The 21,557-nt window shown below is 37.4% G+C and overlaps 1 protein-coding gene across 7 annotated transcripts in view; it reads left to right on the top strand.

The window, feature by feature from the left end:
• Positions 1–838: 838 nt before the first annotated feature.
• map4k5 (mitogen-activated protein kinase kinase kinase kinase 5) overlaps positions 839–21,557 on the top strand; it is a 43,530-nt gene continuing 22,811 nt past the window's right edge. For 4 of the 7 annotated variants that reach the window (XM_079634498.1, XM_079634497.1, XM_079634496.1 and 1 more), the window contains exons 1-10: positions 876–1,172; positions 1,992–2,173; positions 8,140–8,197; positions 18,278–18,368; positions 18,530–18,594; positions 18,700–18,755; positions 19,190–19,237; positions 19,340–19,382; positions 19,464–19,536; positions 21,421–21,552. In XM_079634498.1, the coding sequence (XP_079490624.1) occupies positions 2,063–2,173; positions 8,140–8,197; positions 18,278–18,368; positions 18,530–18,594; positions 18,700–18,755; positions 19,190–19,237; positions 19,340–19,382; positions 19,464–19,536; positions 21,421–21,552 (677 nt within the window). In that variant the 5' untranslated portion in view covers positions 876–1,172; positions 1,992–2,062. Of the gene's footprint in view, positions 1,173–1,991; positions 2,174–8,139; positions 8,198–18,277; positions 18,369–18,529; positions 18,595–18,699; positions 18,756–19,189; positions 19,238–19,339; positions 19,383–19,463; positions 19,537–21,420; positions 21,553–21,557 lie in introns of those variants that run through there. The other 3 variants (XM_079634501.1, XM_079634500.1, XM_079634499.1) reach the window with 2 other exon arrangements.

Raw genomic sequence — 21,557 nt, 5'->3', positions numbered from 1 at the left:
CGCTGTAGGACGCTCGGTGGTAAACATCTATATGAAATAATAACTTAACTGTAAAGGGCGGGGCTTAGAGGCTCTGGCTTTGTCTCTAATTGGTCAGGTACGTTTGGTCCAAATAAAAGTTATCATATTTGTATTGTATTATTTAAATTGCCTGTTTTTGTTGTTCTCATTGTCATTATTTCCGATTCAGACCAAGTCAATCGCGTAGGCTACGTGTTAACTTACTTTTCACTGGTGTCAGGCATCAATACCTAGAATAATAGATAAAAAAAAACCATCTGCTTTTTACACAAATGTCTCTAAAACAACAACTGAAATGTTTTTAGTGTGGCAGTGGCTTAATGAAAAATTATGCTAATGCGTAGTTAAGCGTCAGGCATGGTCGTGTCAGTCTGGTTTCTGTTGAGGAGTGTGTTTTGTTGAATATTCGTTTGTTACATTTAAAATAACATTACATTGCATTGTGTGTGGCTGAGTGGCTCTGGCTCAGTATATCCGTCAGATGGCGCTAGGCGAACACTGTGGAAAAGAAAAGAAAAGAAGAGAAGGAAGAGAAAGCCATCGTCTTACTGAATGAGTTTTGTCAAGTTCATTTTAATGCACTATAATACGCAATAGACAGTTAAAACAATTTAAAACAACATGATTATGTATGAAAATATAAGCTTTACACATATCAAGACACTAAAATAAATAACACCAGTTAATATTTTCCCACCATTATTTATACAGTAGCCTACCATGTCACTGTCAGACCATATTTCTAGTGCAAATAATGCACACTGAAACAGCGGTGAATTAAAGTGATGCTTAACATTGTGCCTGCCCTAAATATATCGTGTTTGTTTTTTCTGTGTGTATCCGTGTGTCTTTGCGTGATTCTGAGTGCGCGCGTGTGTGTGTGTGCGTGTGTGTGTGTGTGTGTGTGTGAGAGAGAGAGAGAGAGAGAGAGAGAGAGAGAGAGAGAGAGAGAGAGAGAGAGAGAGAGAGAGAGAGAGAGAGAGAGTGTGTGTGTGTGTGTGTGAGAGAGAGGTCTGATCTGGCTTCAGTTGAAGTTTGCGCTTCTCTCTGTTCCTGTTTGGATGTTTTTTTCGATGCAAAATGAACTTCGTCATTTAGGAAAACCTCTATATCTTCGTGAGTTCAGAGGACAAATATTAATCGCACAAATGGTAAAGTTTAAATCAAAGTTTCTGAATTTGTGATTTATTTCGTGTTGTAGTTTGACGCTGTTTATAGCTTTAGCATTAGCTTCGGCTGAACTTTACTGTCACTCAGAGCAAACGGCAGTTAAAAACACTCATTAGCTAAATGCAAGTATATATTTGTAAAATCTGGATTATGCTTTTGATTTGAATGTGTATATTTGTCTGTATAAAATGAAGTTTAAAGCTGAAGTGATTATGTGAGATTAGTTAGCAGAAGTTAGCCGAGTTAGCTTCATACACGGACATTCAGACAATTTTTTTTTTAAATTATTAAACTTTAAATAAGTTAAACTCTCTACCTTACTATGAGGGGGATACTTTTAATAACAACCGATCTGTTTTGACAGTTTAGAATTCCTGACATACTTTTGAAACGCATCTAAATAAATGTAAGTAAAGCTTAAAATATCCTGTATTATATACAAATAAATACTTTTAAATTAAATAAACATCTGCACCAACTACACTATTAAAACAGTAAGTTAGTTTTAACAGTAGTTTGCTAATAGTTCTGTTTGTTGGAAAAGTCCTTATAAAACGATTATTTTATATGATTTTTGTCCACATATTGCTTCTGCATTTTCATAAAGTATCTATCTATCTATCTATCTATCTATCTATCTATCTATCTATCTATCTATCTATCTATCTATCTATCTATCTATCGTATTTGTCTGACTATCTGTCTGTCTGTCTATGTAGCTGCTATCTATCTGTTTGTTTTAAGCTTAGGTGTGCTGCTGGTATTAATGATATGATGTTCTGGTTTCTGTTATTTTTCAGGGGGATGTGGACTGCAGGTCTGTTGTGAAACTGAATCTGGGTCATTAAAGTAGTAAATCCTCCAGTCCGACATGATGGATCTGCTGGGCCGGTCCGGAGGGGAGATTCAGCGCAGAAACCCGCAGAACGACTTTGAGCTGATCCAGAGAGTTGGCAGCGGAACCTATGGAGACGTGTATAAGGTACTGGACACATTATTCCCGGCATTCATGAGACAACTCTCTTATAGAGAATGGGAATCTACGTCACGCCGTGTTACATTCCGGTTGCCGTATTTTAGGCACACAATCAGGAGCACACAGTGTCAACAGACACAAATCAGCAGAGAAAAAAAATCTGTTTTTATATCAATACTTTTTTGAGAACTGTTGCTTACAATCGCTTAAAATAAAACAGACTTAAAAAATTAATCAATTTTAATATCTAACAAAATGTAATCCCTCCCTACAATCAGAAAACACGCAAGACCTAATTCATTGCTCTTTTGCAGCTTATTGCTTTGATAGCTCTCACCACAAACCATGTAAATGTTGTACTGCCATTCCATCTTAGTTTTACTCCGTAACTCACTGATGTCAGTATTTTCATTCAGTCTTGTTCACTAAGAGAGCCACTTGTATAACTGCTAAAATAATAACTACAATATGGTTAGTTCTCACATGGTGGATCATGTGTATTATTGTAGTATATTTTCATATCGGACTAAACCTGCTCAATGTTAAAGCATTAACTAAGCCATTATAGACAGAACAGTGTGACTTACTGTAAAACTGCTTTGAAACAGTGTGCATCGGGGAAAGCGCCATACAAATAAATGACTTGACTTGAATTAATGAATAAATAAATATCTATAATTTATGATATACATCTATAAATATAAAATTTATAAATCATAAAGACACATTTTGGTTAAGTTGTTTACTTCACTGTGTTTCACTTTCACGCTGGAAAGCTGAAAAATCACACCTTTTCCATGCTGGCCATGAGAACGGCTATGGCTAAGTTGATGACATCAAGTTCCCATTCTCAGTATTCGCTGTAGACGTGATATGGGATATATGTATGTGTGTGTGTATGTATTTAGTTGTTATTTGCTTTCAGTTTTAGCCAGTTAAAACAAATTTAATAATACGCGTGATTGTAATATTTCCGTGTTGGATCTGGAGTCCAGCCTTAGGCCCTTTTTAGGCAACAATTTGCATACAGAGGGCTAATGATATGAAGCAGTAGCAAGAGAAAATAATAATGTATTTATGCATTTAGTTAATATTGTTATATTTTTAAGTTGTTTAGGAAGCCACAAACTCTCTGGCAAAGTCACAGTCAGGAAATGTTTGACTATCGCACCATCATGCCACTCGTGGACAGTGGACGTCAGTATCCTGCATAGATTTAAAGTTCTGAATGTTAAGAGGCTCGTTCATTACCTTGCGTTATCCTGCCATGGGTTCATTTACTGCCTTTCCAAATCCCTCAAGAGAAAAAAGGCCATATAAGGTCAGAAAATGTCCCAGTAGCAGCTCCTGAGAGAAGAATAAGCTTCTGACTATATTAGTGACATGTGTGGGTTGCTTGTTTCCTACAAAAGAGCGGTTTGTTTCGAACTTTGGTTAGTGTTAATAATATGTAAATGGACTTAGCGAACTCTCCTGTGCTGTTTCTTTTAAAGATAAAAACAAACAAAAAGATAAAAAACCATTAGGAAATTAAAAAGGTTAAATTATTATTATTATTGCTCATACCCGAGTAACAGATTTGAACAAATTAATAATCCTTATTATTGAAATTTACCTTATAACTTTTCCAGCACCGTGTGCGCTATAGTCATGTATGAAACCTCAAATCGTGCAGTATGTTGACTCTGTTGAGATGATGTGTGCTATTGCGTTTCTAAGCAATCATACATATGATTTTTCACATTGTTTATGACCCAGGCCACCAAGAACACTTTAGCAACTGCATGGCAACACCCTGGCACTCTTCAGAAAATGTAAAAAATCAAGTTCTTGGTTTATTCTGGATATAAGCTGAATTAATTTTTGGGACTTGTTCACAAGTTTTAGCAGAAAATGTAGTAGACATAAGTATTAGAAATGGAAAAGGCATTTGGGATCTCTTGAGTTGAACTCTAAATTATACTCAGGAGGTTTAATGGTGATAAATCATACTTGATCTCATGGAAACTTTGATCAAAGATTTATTAACTTGCATTTGGCTTGAGTCTGTGTGCAACATGAGTGTTTAATTTGTTTATTTGGAGACTAAACACACACACATTGTCCCCCAGGAATTTGGATGTAGCCAGCAGTCTGGAAGTGCTTGAAAATCTGGTGAATTGTTGTAGTTTCCATTCATTCAGCGGTGTGGGGGTGTGTGGGTGTGTGTGTGTGTGTAGTGTACGTATTACATTTACTGTTATTGATTGCTGAGCACACTTCCTGTCTGGGTGTGTGTGTGTGGCTGCTGGTTATGTAATCTGAGGGTCTAGCATTGATCCGACCGACTACATTAGGGACTTTTCATAATGGTGTACGGCCTTTTTTTCTTTCTCATGAGGGATTTGGCAGGGAAGTAAAATGTTAGTTATTCTTTTAAAACAGCGGAGACATAATTTTGACCAAACAGACAATTTTACTAAAAATTATAGAATGCAGTAATAAATAAATAATAAAATACAGCTTAAAAATCATTAAGACATTTAAAAAAAAACAAAATCTTATTTAGGTACACCAATATTGTTAATTTGAATAATATTTTAAATTGTTGAAGTTTTATGAATTCAACTGATTAGACATGCTTTTTTAAATGAAAATTTAACTGTCGTAAAACCATTACGACAAAAAAAATAATTTAGGGGAAAATGAACAAAATTTAAAGGAAAAAAAAAACAGATTTCATAGAGCAATATATAAAATTAAAGTACATAGTAATAAACAGACATTTTCACAGCAGTATTTTATTGTATTTTTTATTTTATGAAAAGTTATAATTAAAATAATTAATTTTTGTTTACAATATTGTTTGTTTTAATACCTGCAGCAAAATCAACTCGAATATTCAGCATAATGTTAAACCATGGTTGACAGATCAAAATGGCCCAGGACTGGTTTAGTGGCCACAAACTAGATTAGGAATTGTTTCTGCTTCATAATGGGTTACAGTATATAGTTTACAGATTCAAATTGTATTAAAGGGGGGCTATTATAGCCTGGTTCTATCAGACTCTCGTACATTTAATTTGTACAGAGAGTCTAGCCTCTCTCCATTGACAAGCGTTAACTTCCTTGAAGACGGGGACTCTGTTGAAGTTTAAAACTATTGGATCTGCCCAGAGTCACTCTGGATCTGCCATAACCAATCGCTAACGTTTGGTCGTGACGTATGACGATGCAAACTAGCGCACAACCTCAACGTTCTCAGCCGCTCCTTCTGTTCGCTGATTGGTAGTGCTGGGTATCGATTCAAATTTCAAGAATCGATTCGATTCCGATTTTCAAGATCTTGAATCGATTATCATTATTCGATTCGATTCGATTCGATCCGATCTGATCCAATCTTATATTTTTAAAATCAAAAGTTTTAACTGTTCATGAACAATCAAGTGTTTGTATTAAATAACATTCACAAACATACATTAATGTTGTAAAAATGTATTGTTCACTCAATGTGTTAGATGTTAGATAATTAAGGCATTACTTTAATGAATGGTATCTTAATGTAGTGTTACCAACTAAACAGGAGATAAAACGTGTTTTATTTGACTTGACTGTCCTTTTATTTAATCCAAAACTGCGTTCATATTTAGAAGGCCTTTTAAACTAGATACAACCGCACACGATACCACTTTAGGGGCCGTTCACATATCGCGTTTTATGCGCGTGCAAATTCAGTGAGAAGCACTTCAATGCATCTCAACAGGTCATGTGACAAAAACCAGCGGCCTTTCCGTAACAACATGGAAAGCTCGGCCGAACAGCTGATCATCGCTGTACAGGGCGGCTTTTTATTTCTCATCTCAATGAATATATCTAGTAGTAAAGCTAATGCAAGGGCTAGAAATCAATTAATTATTTGATGATACTTCCTCGTCATCATGGAGAGCGCAGTTTGCACCGCTTTCTCCTCTCCACAAGCGCGTGCTTTCCCTTTGCGTCTGTCGTTGCTATGCAACCATGAACAGAGGCGCGCCTGGAAAACGAATTTGCACGCGCAAAAAACACGCTATGAACGACTCTTTCCTCCTCTCTTGTCAACAAGTGGATTCAGAGAAACTGCATTAGCAGCGCCGCCGGTCGCCATGTCTCGGTGTGTTTATGGGGAAAATGTAGGCCTGTTATTAAATCGATCCTCTGAGTTACGGATCGATCTTTAGAAATTAATATGAAAATCGATTCAGAATTGGTGAATCGATTTTTTCAACACAGCACTACTGATTGGACCTGCAAAAAATTGATTGGAGAAAACCCAAGAATATACCACAATCCCAGACCTAGTCCTGAAGGGAAATGAAAATTGAGCGGAAGTACGTAAGAGGGCGGAGCCAGGCTAGGGCTATTATGCCTTTTTACGAAGTTTATCTTGGTTTTGTTTTTGGGGTGTACTAGAATGGTTTCATGCTTGATTGTTAAAAAAACACATTATTTTTTACATATTTTACATTCTTATAGCTCCTCTCCCCAGTCTGGTTGAATGTGTCGTTTTCGATGAAGCCGCACTTTCCAAAATATGAAATCTGCTGTGATTGGTTAGCTGGCCCAGTGTTTTCTGATTGGCAGCGCTTAGCGTGTGTTCGGGAAATGTCACGCTCCTTCATAACCACGAGTTCTACTAGGATGTAAATATTAACAATGGCGTAAATTTCAAACCATTTCAAGCCCGATTCAGACCCTGACAATGTTAACAAACAAGAGGATTTCGCTAAACGGATGTCAAGCACGGACTTTGCAAGCGCGGATTTCACAGAAAATCATGGTTCATTTTCCTACGGGGTGGTGAACAGTCTTAAAAAAGCTAAAGTAAACACTACATCAATACTGTTGTATATGGACAATAATGTTAGTTAGCAGGCTAGCGGAGACAAAGCTTTGTTTACATCGTAGCTATCATAGCAACTACATAAAGCTTATAATTGGAACTGTTAATAGAAAACACAACTACAAATAATAAGACATACTTGCAAGTTGTGATCCAAACACAAAAGATTGTCCCGACTAAATGGGAATGGCTACGTCTTTCAGGAGAAGCTTACATACAGAGCTTACAGAGTGTATACATACTGGTTTAGAGCTATGGATGCCGTTATCTGGCCTACTTAGTAATAAAAATGTTATAAGAGTTATCTGGTTCAAATAATTTGAAGCTACCATGGTGCTACTGTGTTTTACAGTACAGTGAAGATAGTACAAAGCATTCACATACCGTTACCATTTTGTTTAGTTGAGTGTAGTTATCGATGAATGGTGAATGATGAATTGACAAGAATTGGTGGTACATGTGGCCTGATCCTCTGTAAGACAAACACGCATGTAACTTCCTTCCAAACACTTTTCTCTCTCGGATGTGGACGTGTGTTGTTGTCTCACACATACCCACACACAATCATACTTGTTTATTGTACCCGTTTATCTTGCTCAGTCCCAAGATAAACACTTTTTATGCACTGTTAAATGACACCTGCAGATTATATGGCAAGTTACACTGTGAAAGGAAACCTGTATATGTCTGGGAATTTTGGAAATGGTGTTTTCTGGAGAAGGCATGGAAATGCATAAAATCTTAAAACGTCATTGCGTTTTGTAAGTGCGATCTATCTCTATAAAACTGTTTTTTTAATCCATATCTAGTAATCATAAAATATATGTGGAGAAGGTATGAAAATTCACTGCCCAAAAAGTGTGGGAACTCTAAAGTTAGTTGTTTAGAAAGCAGGTAACAAATGGATGACCCTCAAGTCTCTCTTCTGTGTATGCTCATGTGTTTCGGTGGCTGTCGACCTACTTCCATATGGAAACGATGAGGCGGTTTCCACCAGAGACACAGCTCTCACTTACACATGCACATTCCAGTGTTTGTTTGAATCGGAAACTATTCTCGCTCTTTTTTTAATATTTTTTAATCACTCTACCCTTCTTGTGTTTGTATTCTGCAGGCTCGAAACATCTCCACTGGAGAACTTGCAGCAGTGAAGATCATCAAACTTGAGCCCGGTGAGTATGAAGCCATTCTGTTGTGCTCAAGGAGGTGTAGTGTGAAGTCTGCGGTGAAGCTCACACGACACATCCTGTTTTGTTCTCACCAGAGCAGCATGAAAGAACAAATTAATGATAGTTTTTAGACTGATGTACATGAATGTTGGTGGGTGTGACGATATGCATTTTGGAAATATTACCATACCGGTGCGTAGCTGAAATATTTGCTGCATATATTCAATGGCCACGAAGAGCCATATGTATTGAGATGGGATCTCGACCTCTATAAACTGCATACACTTCTTACTAATGGTAACTTTATAACACAATAAATAACCCACACATTTAACTGGCAAATACCTTGTACAGCCCTATGATTTCCACAATGCAGAAAACGTGAACGGAATCACAGAATCCATAAGAATGTAAATTAATTAAACAATTAAACAAAAGTAGTAGTGAAATATGGAAATAATGTCTATAATAATATATAAGAAATGGTTTAATAGGTTATGACATTTGTTTGTGATGTTAGGATGCATTCTGTGTCCTCGCGTCCTGAGTTTGTTCTTTCAAGGTAGCTTGGCAAGACTGGTCTCCAGGAGAAAGCAAGTCTGTTCTTTGTGATCTTGGAATTGAGAAGTCTTTGTGTGGTCACCATAACCTCTGACTTTCATTCTTCCGGGTTGACTGAACTTACTCCAGACCGTAGTTTTGAAACATGCATGCCTTGAGTAGGCAAGGTGTGGGTTAATCAATTGAGAGTTCAGGGTGTATGTGACGGCATGTTCACCTTGCTTTCTGGAATACCCGCCAGATCTGTTCTGAGAGTTCACCATCATTTCACCATTTAATTTGATAAAACTATCGTCATATCATATACACAGTATTACACACAGAAACTCAAAGCTCTTCACAACAACCTGTCAAAATAAAAGTTTGGTTTCACTTAAAATTATGACAAATATATTACTATTGCACAGTAGTGTATTTCAAGTTATAATAATAATAATAATACAGTTTATTAAAAAGCACAGAAACTCAAAGGTATGAATTACAACCGACCAAAATAAAAGTTTGAAGGTCTAACTTGAAGAAATGTTGAAAGAAATATATTACTATTAGTCTTATTAAAGTAAAAATAACAATAATAATACATTTTACGTTTTTGAGGAATATCACACATATAAACAGTTCAACTTGCCAATAAAAAATTAATTATTAAATGTTCATTTGATTAAATTTCAAAAGAATAACTACTATACGTTGTTAGTTGTATACTGTAAATTGATTCGATTACCACTATTTTTTAAGTAAATTTGTATTTGACATTACAATGTTTGTATATTCTTGTAAAATGTCTAAACTATAAACCGCCAGAATCTTAAAAAGAAACATGATACAGATTTTTGATCATACCGCCTAGCACTAGGCGGATGGCACCTCTCAGCAGAGACCTGTCCCGCTATTTTAAACCACTATGAAGAGTTATGCAGGGTTTTCTTTGGTTGCATCTCACATGCAGTTTCTATTAGTTAATAATGACCATAATTCTGTAATTGCAAGTTGCAGCATTTTTTGCAGACATTATTTAATTATAGACCAAGCTGTCAGTTTTTTATCGTTGTCAGGGCTCCGGAGTCGGACTAACATTTGAGAGCAGTAGCACTGGTGCCACTAAGCTCTACAGATGGTGGCGCTAGCACCTGATTTGGTAGCGCTGGGGGGATTTTTAATCAATTTAATTTAATCATAAAACTACTATCGTTTTGCATGAATAAGTAAGTGCAGGTAATAATATTGCATATTTGATCATTGCAAATTTGACAGTAAAGCACTGAGCTTGAATTGATATGTAGATAGATAATCTAAAAAAGATTTAGTTTTACAAATCATGTAAATTATACAAATCACCTTGATAATATTTAGAGCTTTGAAGTGCTGGAAAAAGTGTGAAGCTCTTGAAAGCACTTGAAAAGTGCATGAATTTCACTCTTAAAAGGTTGTACGAACCCTAAAATGAATAGTGTAAAAAAAAAAAAAAACTATTTCTGCCACAATACCATGGTTAGTGTTGCTACATTAATTCCATGGTGAATGTTGGTGATTTGTTGATTGAAACTCTTTTAATGGCACAATGTTTCTCCTGGTTTCTAAACAACATCAGTGCTGTTTGCTCTGATATCTATGGTTTATAACAGAGAATTCTGCTTCTCACTAGATCTCGCAATTATGTTATTAATTCTGCAGCATATTCAAAAGCTTCCTCACTGGATCTCCCAGCACTGTAATAACGGTGTTGCATGCTCGAGATCAACCCGCAAGTAAACCTGCAGCTCGTGCTGTCTAATTATTGGCCCGAGCTGATAAACGGCAGTAGCGTGGTTTCGTTTCACTTTGTCGCTTGATCTTGACCCGCAGGAAAAATAGTCACAAAATGTGACCATCTGCTTGCAGTCTGGAACCCTGCTTGTGTAAAAGCTGTTTTGTTCTCATGCTCTTATGGCTTTGTTTGACATTAAATATCCCAAGAGATTATTTGAATCATTAAGAGCCTGATGAAATAAAACAAACATGGTAAAAGAGTCAGAATAGGTTAATTCAGTCCTAGGCCTATATATTGGGTATTGATATATATTGACATCTATGTATAAATAGAGGGTGAGACTGCACGATTAATCAAAATGACTGCAATCGCTAAATGGCTTAGTGTGTTTGGTGCTCTGTGTTTCAGAATGAAGTGTGGCACTGTGTGCATTTACACGTGATCCGGTGTTTTCTGCGTCTTGGAGCATCTCGGTTTGCAGGAAATGCTGCTCATTTCCGTCTGTCCTTTGAGTTTTGAATGCTTGTACCGTGTATTGGGAACACAACTTGTGGCAATAATCTTTTCAAGCTTGTAATGAGAAGCGCTTATCCACCTTTTTCCTAACGAGCCTAATGTGTTTTAGATTATGGGAGACACTTCCGGTTTGGGGAAGTTCCACTTAAAAAGACAAATAAGACAAATCATGAAACAAATCATTTCAAATCGTTAAGTTGCGCTACAAATAACCTTTTTCCAATAACCCCTTTGCCAGTTTGACTGAATGAGCCGTATTAATTCCCTTCATGTTCTATTTTCTAGGGCTGTAATCAACCAAAGAAAATCTTGGTCGACTGAAGTCCTGAAATTTTCGACTAAAAATGACGTTAGGAAAAAAAACGTTAAATTAATTAGCTGCGCACTGTGTGCAGTACTTGGTAGCCTTGTTGTCCGCCTAAATGAATTATAAATAAACATTAAAAAAAATAGTAGGCTATTTGCAGTATATTAAATCGTTTTTGACCTAATTATTTTGCACTGAAGTCTGTCGGCTCTGACAGCGTTGCATCACGTGCACCTGCGCAATATCATAGCCTATGATTTCCGAAAATAGTACTGTTGTCAACTAGTGATATCATCACAAGAACTTTTGAGGAATATGCAACAATTTAGACAATTGTTTTTATCATATGTATTATAATAACTGACAGACACTATCATTTCAGCCGTGCAGCTCGCACAGAGTGAGGCTGAACACAGGAGCGCAGCTTCGCGGCTGAGACACGAATAGACTATTAACTTAAAGCTTTACTCTTAAACACAAAAGGCACGTCCATTTTAATAATAAAAAAAAAAATTATTAAACAAACCAGATCAAGAGCAGAAACAAAATAAAGTGCATAACTGAAAATAAAGCATAGGCTCAAAACTAATACAAACAGTGGCACAGCGCATTGCGCATTAGGCTACAATCATTTTTTCCCGTTTTCTATAAAAAAAATAAAATGCTGCTATACTGCCGATGTCTTTGTTGACATGGTTGAAGAGGACTGACTATGAATTAAACGCTCTCACAATTAAATAAAAAATATTCAGCAAACCTTCTAGTAGCCTACTTTCTTCAATCTGTCTCTCTTCTCCGGTGGGTTGGGCTAATCCAAAAGAAGTGAAAACAAGGGGGGTGTTCTGAAGACAGACTGTTAGCTGTGAAACAGGGGTGCTCTGAAAACACCCCCATGAGCAATAGAGAGCCTAAGTCCCTCCCCTTCCGGTCGACCACCATGGGACCTTATTTCGGAAAAATATTGTATGGTAGTCAATGGCGAGAGACAACAAATATTTTGATCTCGTTTGAATTGTGCCCTGAATTACACATATGATGTTTGTCAATTTAAAAGATACATTTTAAAGTCAAGAAAGTCGCAGTTTGATGTAAAACTGTTGAGGTATAAGACTGTGAAAATACGTAATTACAAAGACTACAAACCCAGAAGGCGCACATGCGACGTCATACCTTTTCTCTCAATGAATGAAGCTAACTTTACTGAAGCTAACGTCTGTCATTTTTTCTATAGTCTTACATTATAATCCTAACGTTACGCCGTCATGCCTGACTCGTGTTTTGAGCCAGAATACACACATACGAGCAACGGATCTTGTGACGTAGGCTACATAGTGCGAGACGAGAGATGTAGTTCATCGAGCGATTTTCACATACAACTAAACGTTACTCTTCTGTTTTATGACAAACTGCGACTTTCTTGACTTTCATATTTACCTTTTAAATTGACAAACATCATATGTGTAGTTCAGGGGACAGTTCAGACGGAATAAAAAGATAAGTTATCTCTCGCCATTGACTTCCATACATATTTTTTCCGAAATAAGGTCCCATGAGCCGGAAGCGGAGGGGCGGGACTTAGGCTCTCTATTAGTGCTTTCCACCTGATGAAACGAATGCGGCAAAACTGATGAAACGAGCGCGGGAAAACAGATGAAATGAACGCGCCAAAAAATCGACCAATCAGAATTTTGGTCGAGCCAGAACGTATCGACCAACAATCGACTAATCGACTGGGAGATTACAGCCCTACTATTTTCAGACCTAAGGAGAATAACGTAATGCTTGTTATTAAACAAAAAATCATTGGAATTTCTTACCACTGCACCTAACAATCAGTTTAATATTTTAACCCCAGTTTAATTGGTTGGGATTGAATATTTTTTAAGTACCGGTAAGAGGAGGCTTGGCCATTTCTTGAACTTCTGAGGCTTCCGGTGTCATCTGCTTCCAGTTATTTTAGCTGTGCGAAAACACTCTGTTATGCTGCTTGAAGTTGCAAACCGGTATTTTAGTGTGCGTTTATGATCACAATAATAAAGTAAAATAAGATGATATATTATTTTAGTACCTTAAACATAAACAGACTAATAGTTTTGCCATTTACTGTACATTGTTAATCTTCTAGTTACCTATAGTGGTTAATGAATCGAAAGTCTCGCACATTCACAGAAAATAGCTTACTTCTGCATTGCAAAATAAGGTGGATAGAGAATGAAGTTATTGTTTCACAAGTGTCCTTGGATGCTTTCTGCTTGCCTGAATTCTGACGTAACCATTTCCAACACGTCTGTAGCAGCAATAGAGGCCGACTGTCCTTTTATAGTACCAAGTGTTAACTAAATGAAGTGTGAGCATTTGTTATGTCACTCAAGCCACTTTCACTCAGAGATTCCGGAAAATACACGGATAGTGTGTCCTGGGATTTGTACCAGGATTGTTGAATTTTGGTTCATTCACACTGCCAGTGATTTTCCAGAATCTGTGAGTGCGTTCATACACATCCCGTAAAGACACGTGACGTCAGAATGTGTTGTAGAAAGGCCAGTCTAATCTTCAGCTACCGCTCTTTCCATTGTAGTCGTGCGTCTTAAGTTTACTAATGATCTGCGCTTTCGGTCTCGAGAAACCACGCTCAAGGATTTTTTCCAGATTCGGTCGCACACTATCGCATCGCGTACCGTTCCACAAAGCTGGTGAACGCTCTCAGCTTCAGCGCGGATAGTAAAGAGCTCCTGGTTTCTGCCTCATTCTAGTTTGCAGACATTTTTTCGTTCTTTCTTTGTTGATGACTAACACAAACTTTCTTCTAAGAGCAACAAAATACCCTTTTATGGCATTGGTCCTGGCTTTTGTTCACACAGGGCGCGTTCCGGGACTGATCCCGGCAATGTTACTAGGTCCCCATCCCGGCATCAATCCCGGGACGTGTTTGCGTTCACACAGAAGACACTCGTCTAGCAATTTTACGGCAATTTCCCAGCATCAACGCGCTGTGTGAAAGGGGCTTCAGATGGTGTCAGTGTCAGATCACATAATGCTGATGATTGTTATCAGATTCTTTTGGTTGATCTTTGTTAGTGATTCATGAAATCAAACACTTGAAGTTGTTAAGATTTGCTAGCAACTTGTCTAGATTGGTTAACATCTGGACAAAGTGCGTGAAAAAAAGGCAAATCTGATATCCGCCTGGAAAGCAGGTGTGAGTTCTTGTGTGCGTTTCCCTTTTTGTCGTATGTTAGTCAGCTGGAGTTTTTGTGTGAATCTGAGTGTGTTTGTGTAGAGTTTTGCATCACCTCAAATGGGGAACTGAAAAGCTGACTGAATTCACAACTTTGTTTTGCAGTAGCCACACTTTTACGCTGCTGCAGGAAAGGACAAAACTTGACAACTAAGACGCTTGTTGATGTAGAGGACAGATTTCTTTGCTTGCTCATTGGCTTGTTTACACCCCACCTCATAGAAATGACCCAATCACATCGTAGCAACCATTTCTAACCAGTGGGATCGGATGTCTGTCAAGAGGGCTTTTTTTTTTTTACTGTGGAAGTCTGGGATCTCTTTCCACTACTGAGAGCGGATGGGTGGTTTTTGTCATAGTTTGGTTTGTGGAAATGTTAAATATGAATCCCAACTATAAAATTTGCAGAGCATGAATACTTGTGAATAAGATGAAGTTGTGGTTTCCCCCATGGTGGATGTTTAATTTGGGATCCATTTGATGATCCATTCATTTCTAAATTTATCACAAGCAGCTGGCTAATTATTTTGCTGTAGATTGAGATCATGTGTTTGGTTCTCAAAGCATTTTTGGGCTATTCTTCTGGATTCTCTCTGATCTGTTGTACACAAGTTCTAATATATTGGATAGTTGATACAAATTTCTAATACCAGATAACAATTTGTTGACAGAGAATTTAAGGGGATCTGATCAGTGACGTTATAGAGTAGTAGTTGCGTATGAATGTCATAAGTGAGGCTTTTTCACAGTGTCGTTTTTCTAGTTTTAAGTTTGTACCTAAATAATTTCACATTGTTACACCAACAGTTAGAATTTACTTAAATCCTTTCTAAGAAATGCATTTCGCAGTCTGATAGCTTTGGTTTAAAAGACAATTATAAAAACAATTTGGTGACAAACAAATTGTTTGGAAACACAAAACTCTACATGGGTTAGTATAATCGTCTCCCTTGAATACAACCTTCACATATTATACTGTAATTATAGTCCATGGAGATGCACTATTGGAAGACACATTAGCATTCAAAAGTTTGGGGTTAGACTTTTTCTTTCTTTTTTGATGAAATTAACACTTTTTATTTAAAAAAGATGTATTAAGTTAATCAAAAGTGACAGTAAGGACTTAGCGTTTTTGCAAACAATTTATTTCAAATAAGTGCAGTTTATTTGAATTTTGTATTCATTAAAGAAACTTAGAAAAACTCTCTTTTCACTGTTTTCACCATTTCCATAAAAATATTGTTTTCAACTAAAAAAAAAAAAGTTTCTTGAGCACTAAACCAATATTGTTTTCAACAAAAAAAAAAAAAAAAAGTTTCTTGAGCACTAAACCAGTGTATTTAGCACTAAACCGTGATCCTTCCGAATGATTTCGGAAGGATCACGTGACAATGAAGTTATGGCAGCTGAAAATTCAGGAATAAATTATATTTTAAATTAAATATCACAATATTACTGTTTTTACTGTGTTTTTTGAGTGAGAGTTTTCATAAGAGACTTCTTTCAAAACATTAAAAACTCCTACTGACCCCAATCTTTTGAGCGGTAGTGTATTTTGAAGAATGTCAATAAGGTCCAAAACAAATTAGGACAGAATTTTAATTTCATTTCACAACTATTCCATGAAAATATTAGAAAGTAATGTTCATTTTAAAACCGTATTTCTACCAGAAAGACTCGGAAGATAAATTGATATAACAGCGTATATTTATTAACAGCCCAGCAAGCATGAATTTATAAAGTTCTTTGGCGTAGGCCCCGTCCTTAGAGAGCAATGCGAGGGTAGCGGAATCTGCATATCCGCCTGAAGACGAAGGCAGGGGCGCAGCCGACCCCCCTGGAGTTTAAGGAAGGGACAATCCTGGTGGTGGTGGGGAGGATGAAGGGGAAGGGACCATCTTGGTGGTGGTTGGGGAGGATGGAGGTAATTGGCAGCGTCAGCATCTGCGAACTCAGACGAATGTAAGTACCAATCTTTTATACTGTGAGTGTTAGCACATGATTGGTTAGAAGTGAAGTATTACGTGGCGCGCTGATTGAGTCTTCCTGGCAGAACTTACGCTAAAGCTTTCATTTCTGTGTGAATTCTGGGCATTTGTGATAGGCAAGGCAATTATCACTTTAATCTAAATGGCTGTATAATGATGTAAAGTTGCAGTGAACATCTCAGAAGTGGTTTATCCTCCCCCAAATTGTAATTAGTTCTGTGTTTGTGGGAAATCCAAAAGGTCGAGAAGCTGGGTGATTGTAGCCAAAGGGACGAGTTTAGTCATTGGTAGCTTGATTTATTAGAATTGACACTTACTAAATGCTAACAGCTTGTTCACTGAGAAGTGCATCAAGCTCAAAGGAAGCTGCCCGAGTTCAGCTTTCAACAGACAAACCCTCAGGCCCTGCTACTGTCCTTTACACACACAGTCTCACATTATCTCACATGCACACACTCTTGGGCATCATCTGTTTGTCTTGAGTGGAGAGGAAGTGGTCAGAGCTGGTAGGCTTGTCTTCATAGCTGTGTTGTTTCTTGTTTGTCACACAAAACCATGCACTGTGATGCTGCAGATGTCCTGTGTTGAAACTCAAGTGCACACTGCCCCGAATGGTTGTCCCTTCCAGTCATTAATGTTCTGACAGCTACGTTTCTTTCTGTATCTCAGCATGGAGTCGTGTGAAACAGAGGTGGTTGTGTTTTGTGTGCGAGTTTCCAATTGAAAGGTCTGCAGCCGAATAGAGAAGTGGTTACAGTCAGTTAACATCCATCACTGGGTTGAGGTTATACAACATGTTGAAAGGCATCTAATTTTAAAAATATTAGGTTTCATATTTTTACATTGTATATTCTAGGAGAGGAGGATTTTCAGCTGTGGTGAACAGATCAAGAGATTCTCAGAGCATCACAGTGACAACCAATGCTTATGTAAAGGAAACGGCACCACCTGCAGGAAACTATGCGGTATTCACTGTACTGAAGCCATTAAGTCATAAACAGATCATGGGCTTCAGGTGAAGATGCGTGACAATGAGTCACACGATAAATAAAAACTGTTTAAAACATACAGGTGTGTGATTCACTGCTTTAACAAAGCAGGTTGTGAAGGGAAGAGGTGTGTGAGTTTGGCTGATAACGTCGTCTTCATTCTTCTTTAATAGGCCAGAGGCCACGTCATGATGCATCTAATTATTTGACTTGGGATTTTAGAATAAAATATATGTGAATGTATGGATTGTGTGTATTTTAAATAAAGGAGTAAGTCACTTTATTCACAATTTTCTGTACTATCTTTTTATAGTGCTTTGCGCATGCAGGTCAGTCCAGGACTATGATGATCTGTTCGCACTTGAATCTGATTTTGGCCACATTTAAAACAATAATGTGAACAGCTATACCAAAAAATCGGATCTGAGCAATAAATCGGAATTGAGCGATGAGCGCTAAGGCTCGCAGTGTGAACATAGACTAAGAGTGAATGAGTTCTAGATGAGGAGATTCTGTTTGAATGGGTAACTAAATCACAAAAACCAACTGAGAAGTATGAAAACTAACGAGTTCATAATAATCACTTTTGGCACTGAACACCCAGCCATCTGCTCTCCATATCTGATCCAACCGCTCCGGCTTTCTTTTCACTGTTTAATTTCTACTGCTCTCATCTACTGATTGATTAATAACATTCACATTTCTCTCTCTCTCTCTCTCTCACTCTTTTTTAGGTGATGATTTCTCAATCATCCAGCAGGAGATTTTTATGGTGAAGGAATGCACCCATCACAACATTGTGGCTTACTTTGGCAGTTACCTCTGGTAACAATGGATAACTAGATTTTTCTATAAATGGATTTATTTTAGATGCCTAAATTATGATGTATTTAGATGCCTATTTTGTGATGTATTTATTTAAATGCCTCACATTTGAGTTTAAATATATATACGTTTTGTAAAGATATCTCTCTGTCTCTCTTTAGCCGTGAAAAATTGTGGATTTGTATGGAATACTGTGGTGGAGGATCCTTACAAGACATTTATCATGGTAAAATGGTTGTTTAAAAATCTCCAGTTGAATTGACACCCTCTATTTTTATGTATGACACCACTGAACGTGTTTGTGTGTGTGTGTGTTTGTGTACACGTGCAGTTACAGGTCCACTCTCTGAGCTTCAGATCGCCTATGTCTGCAGAGAGACATTACAGGTAAGATCCTTCAAACACTCACATGGTCTAAACTAAAGGCCTGTTCACACCAAGGACAATAATGTAACATATATAGTTCTAAAAAAAAAAAGTAAAACAATAGCAGAGTCCACACCACAACGGCACAGAGCAACAATATCGTTGAAATCACTTTTAGAACGATTTTTCCCAGCTGATGAACGATATTTTTTTTTACAGCCAATCAGAATCCATCCTGCTTTAAAGAGCTCAAGTATTTAAAGCGGCAGACGAAATAACTGAACCGCACGCTTAGAATAAACAACTATGTCGTCCACTAGTGTGGACACTAATATAGTTATCATTATAGTTATCGTTCTTGGTGTGTACTGGCCTTAATGCTGTAGAGACTCAGTTTTATTAAATTAATACTTTAAACATCTTGAGATAATTAAAGTGTGTGTGTATGTGTTAAGGGTCTGGGTTATTTGCACTCCAAAGGAAAGATGCACAGAGACATCAAGGTAATACAGCGTTATAATCAATGTATCTTTTTGGTGTTCTTCCTGTTTCACATTACATATTTCCCCCTGCTTGTTAATAACTCTAAGCTCATTGTGCAATAGGGGGCGAATATTCTGCTCACAGACAATGGAGATGTCAAATTAGGTGAGAGATTCACAATAAAATTGCTGTGTGTGGTTGTCTGTTACTGAATTTGACTAAAAAAAGTTCTCCCCTTTTTTTCAGCGGACTTTGGGGTCGCCGCTAAAATAACAGCCACCATGGCGAAAAGGAAATCCTTTATTGGGACGCCTTACTGGTAGGCCCCATTCTGTCTGTCTATGATTTGTGATGAAGCTACACTTGAAAGTACATTTAAAAAGCCTGGAAAGTATATTAAAAAATGAAACGGCATCATAATAAACATCTACGGTATTTTCAACAGTGCAGAATACAAGGGTAGAGTCTTATAATCCAGAATGTAAAATGGAAATCTAACATAAGAACAGCAGAGCACATTTAGATTTAAAACATTTAAAGTCTTCCAAAAGACGAAACGTGGCAATAAATGCCTTGTTTAGGATAGAATGGCTCCCTTGGGATTTCTTGGAATCTGGGGTGGGCAACTTGTGGCAACACAGGCGGATGGACGAGGATAGACACACTAAGTGCACGTGAGGTACAGCTTACAAGACAAGAATGCAGCTCTAAAAGTTTCAATGAACGGAACCGTTTTGCAACTTTGTGTCTTTTCCTAATGAAAAACAGATAAAAAGAGGAATACAGTCTTTCAGTTCATGATGATCTATGTGAACTGAGCACACAGGCAGAACCAGCCGTTATGTTATGTTCAGCGCAATGTTAGAAACACAGATTCCCCTCACACATAGAAAACCTGGAAATATAAGGCAGTCGTAAAATTGTTTTTGAGGCCTGGAAAAATAATTTAAAAAAGTTAAAATATCAAAAAAGTCACAGACATTTGTTCATATCGAAACAATTTCATAGCCTGGCTGGCTATTACTGTTGTGTAGCGTAAAGCTAGTCAGCTCTGTTCAGTAAATTAGTCAAACTATTTCACAAATTGGTCTAAATTATTAGTTAGTTAATCTGATACTTATGAGTTTAAAATCCTTTAAGTAATCACAAGTGGCCGGAAAAGTCATGGAGATTCATCAGTTAAACAAGTCTGGGAAAAAAAATTCAGTGCCACATGATCTTTCAGAAACATTCTAGTTATGCCGATTTGGTGCTCAAGAAACATTTCTTATTTATTATCAACATTGTAACATCATAAATGTTACAATCTTTACTTTGTCACTTTTAAACCGTTTAATGTGTTTTTGCTGAATAAAAGTATTTATTTCTTAAAAAAAAGAAATATTACTGACCCCAAACTTTTGAACGGTAGTGTTTTTAAAAGTTGCAGGAAGCCATTTCTTGTAAACACTGTTGTCACCAAAAATCACCAAAACAAACATGCCCCTACCCAAAAGGAAAACACCCCTATCTTGATGCCTCTGCACCCACATTCCCGAGGGTATCGTCATCAATAAGTGAAAGCAATTTGTGCTACTATGATAATTCAGGTCAAATGTCTAATTGTTATTTAGTTCCTCAACTCCTTCGATGGCAAAGTCATCCCTTCCGTCCCATAAAACAAACACCGTTTTCATGAACAGCTCCCTACATAACTCGGACACACTTTGGGAGCCGATTCTTGAAACGGGCGGTCGAGGTGGTTTAGACGTTCCAGGTTTATAATAATAATAAAAATGCAAGTGGACAAACAAGCAAAGATGACACACGAGTGTATTAAAGCAAAAGAAAGAATATCTTAGTTCTGTGAAACACAGCAAAATCAATGTTACTCACATATTGAGAAGAAATAAAGCAACATCAATGTTCGTTTTCATGTCTCTACCTCTCGCGGGTCCCACCGCTTGCCTGATCGTAGCCATTCTTTTTAAAGTTATATTCCCCTGGCCTTTTCCTCTTCTGTATTTTCTCCCTGATCTCTCTCTTTCTTTAGTCGTTCTGCTAATGTCTGTCTTGTGCACTGAGCTCTCTCTCCTATACGTCCCTTACTGCTGATTGGCTACAAGTGTTTTGTTGCTAGGTCCAATCCACTTTCCAACAGAGTTATTAAAAAATTGCTTACTGCGCCTTTAATGTCTCGTCTGCTCTGTGTTTGTGTGTGTAGGATGGCTCCAGAGGTGGCGGCAGTGGAGAAGAATGGGGGTTATAATCATCTGTGTGATATCTGGGCTGTTGGAATCACATCCATAGAACTGGCAGAACTTCAGCCACCCATGTTTGACCTCCATCCCATGAGGTACA

Source organism: Phoxinus phoxinus (genome assembly GCF_949152265.1).
Source record: "Phoxinus phoxinus genome assembly, chromosome: 14".
Lineage (NCBI taxonomy): Eukaryota > Metazoa > Chordata > Actinopteri > Cypriniformes > Leuciscidae > Phoxinus > Phoxinus phoxinus.
The sequence above is the reverse complement of the archived record's forward strand: the minus strand, read 5'-3'. Positions and strand labels throughout refer to the sequence as shown.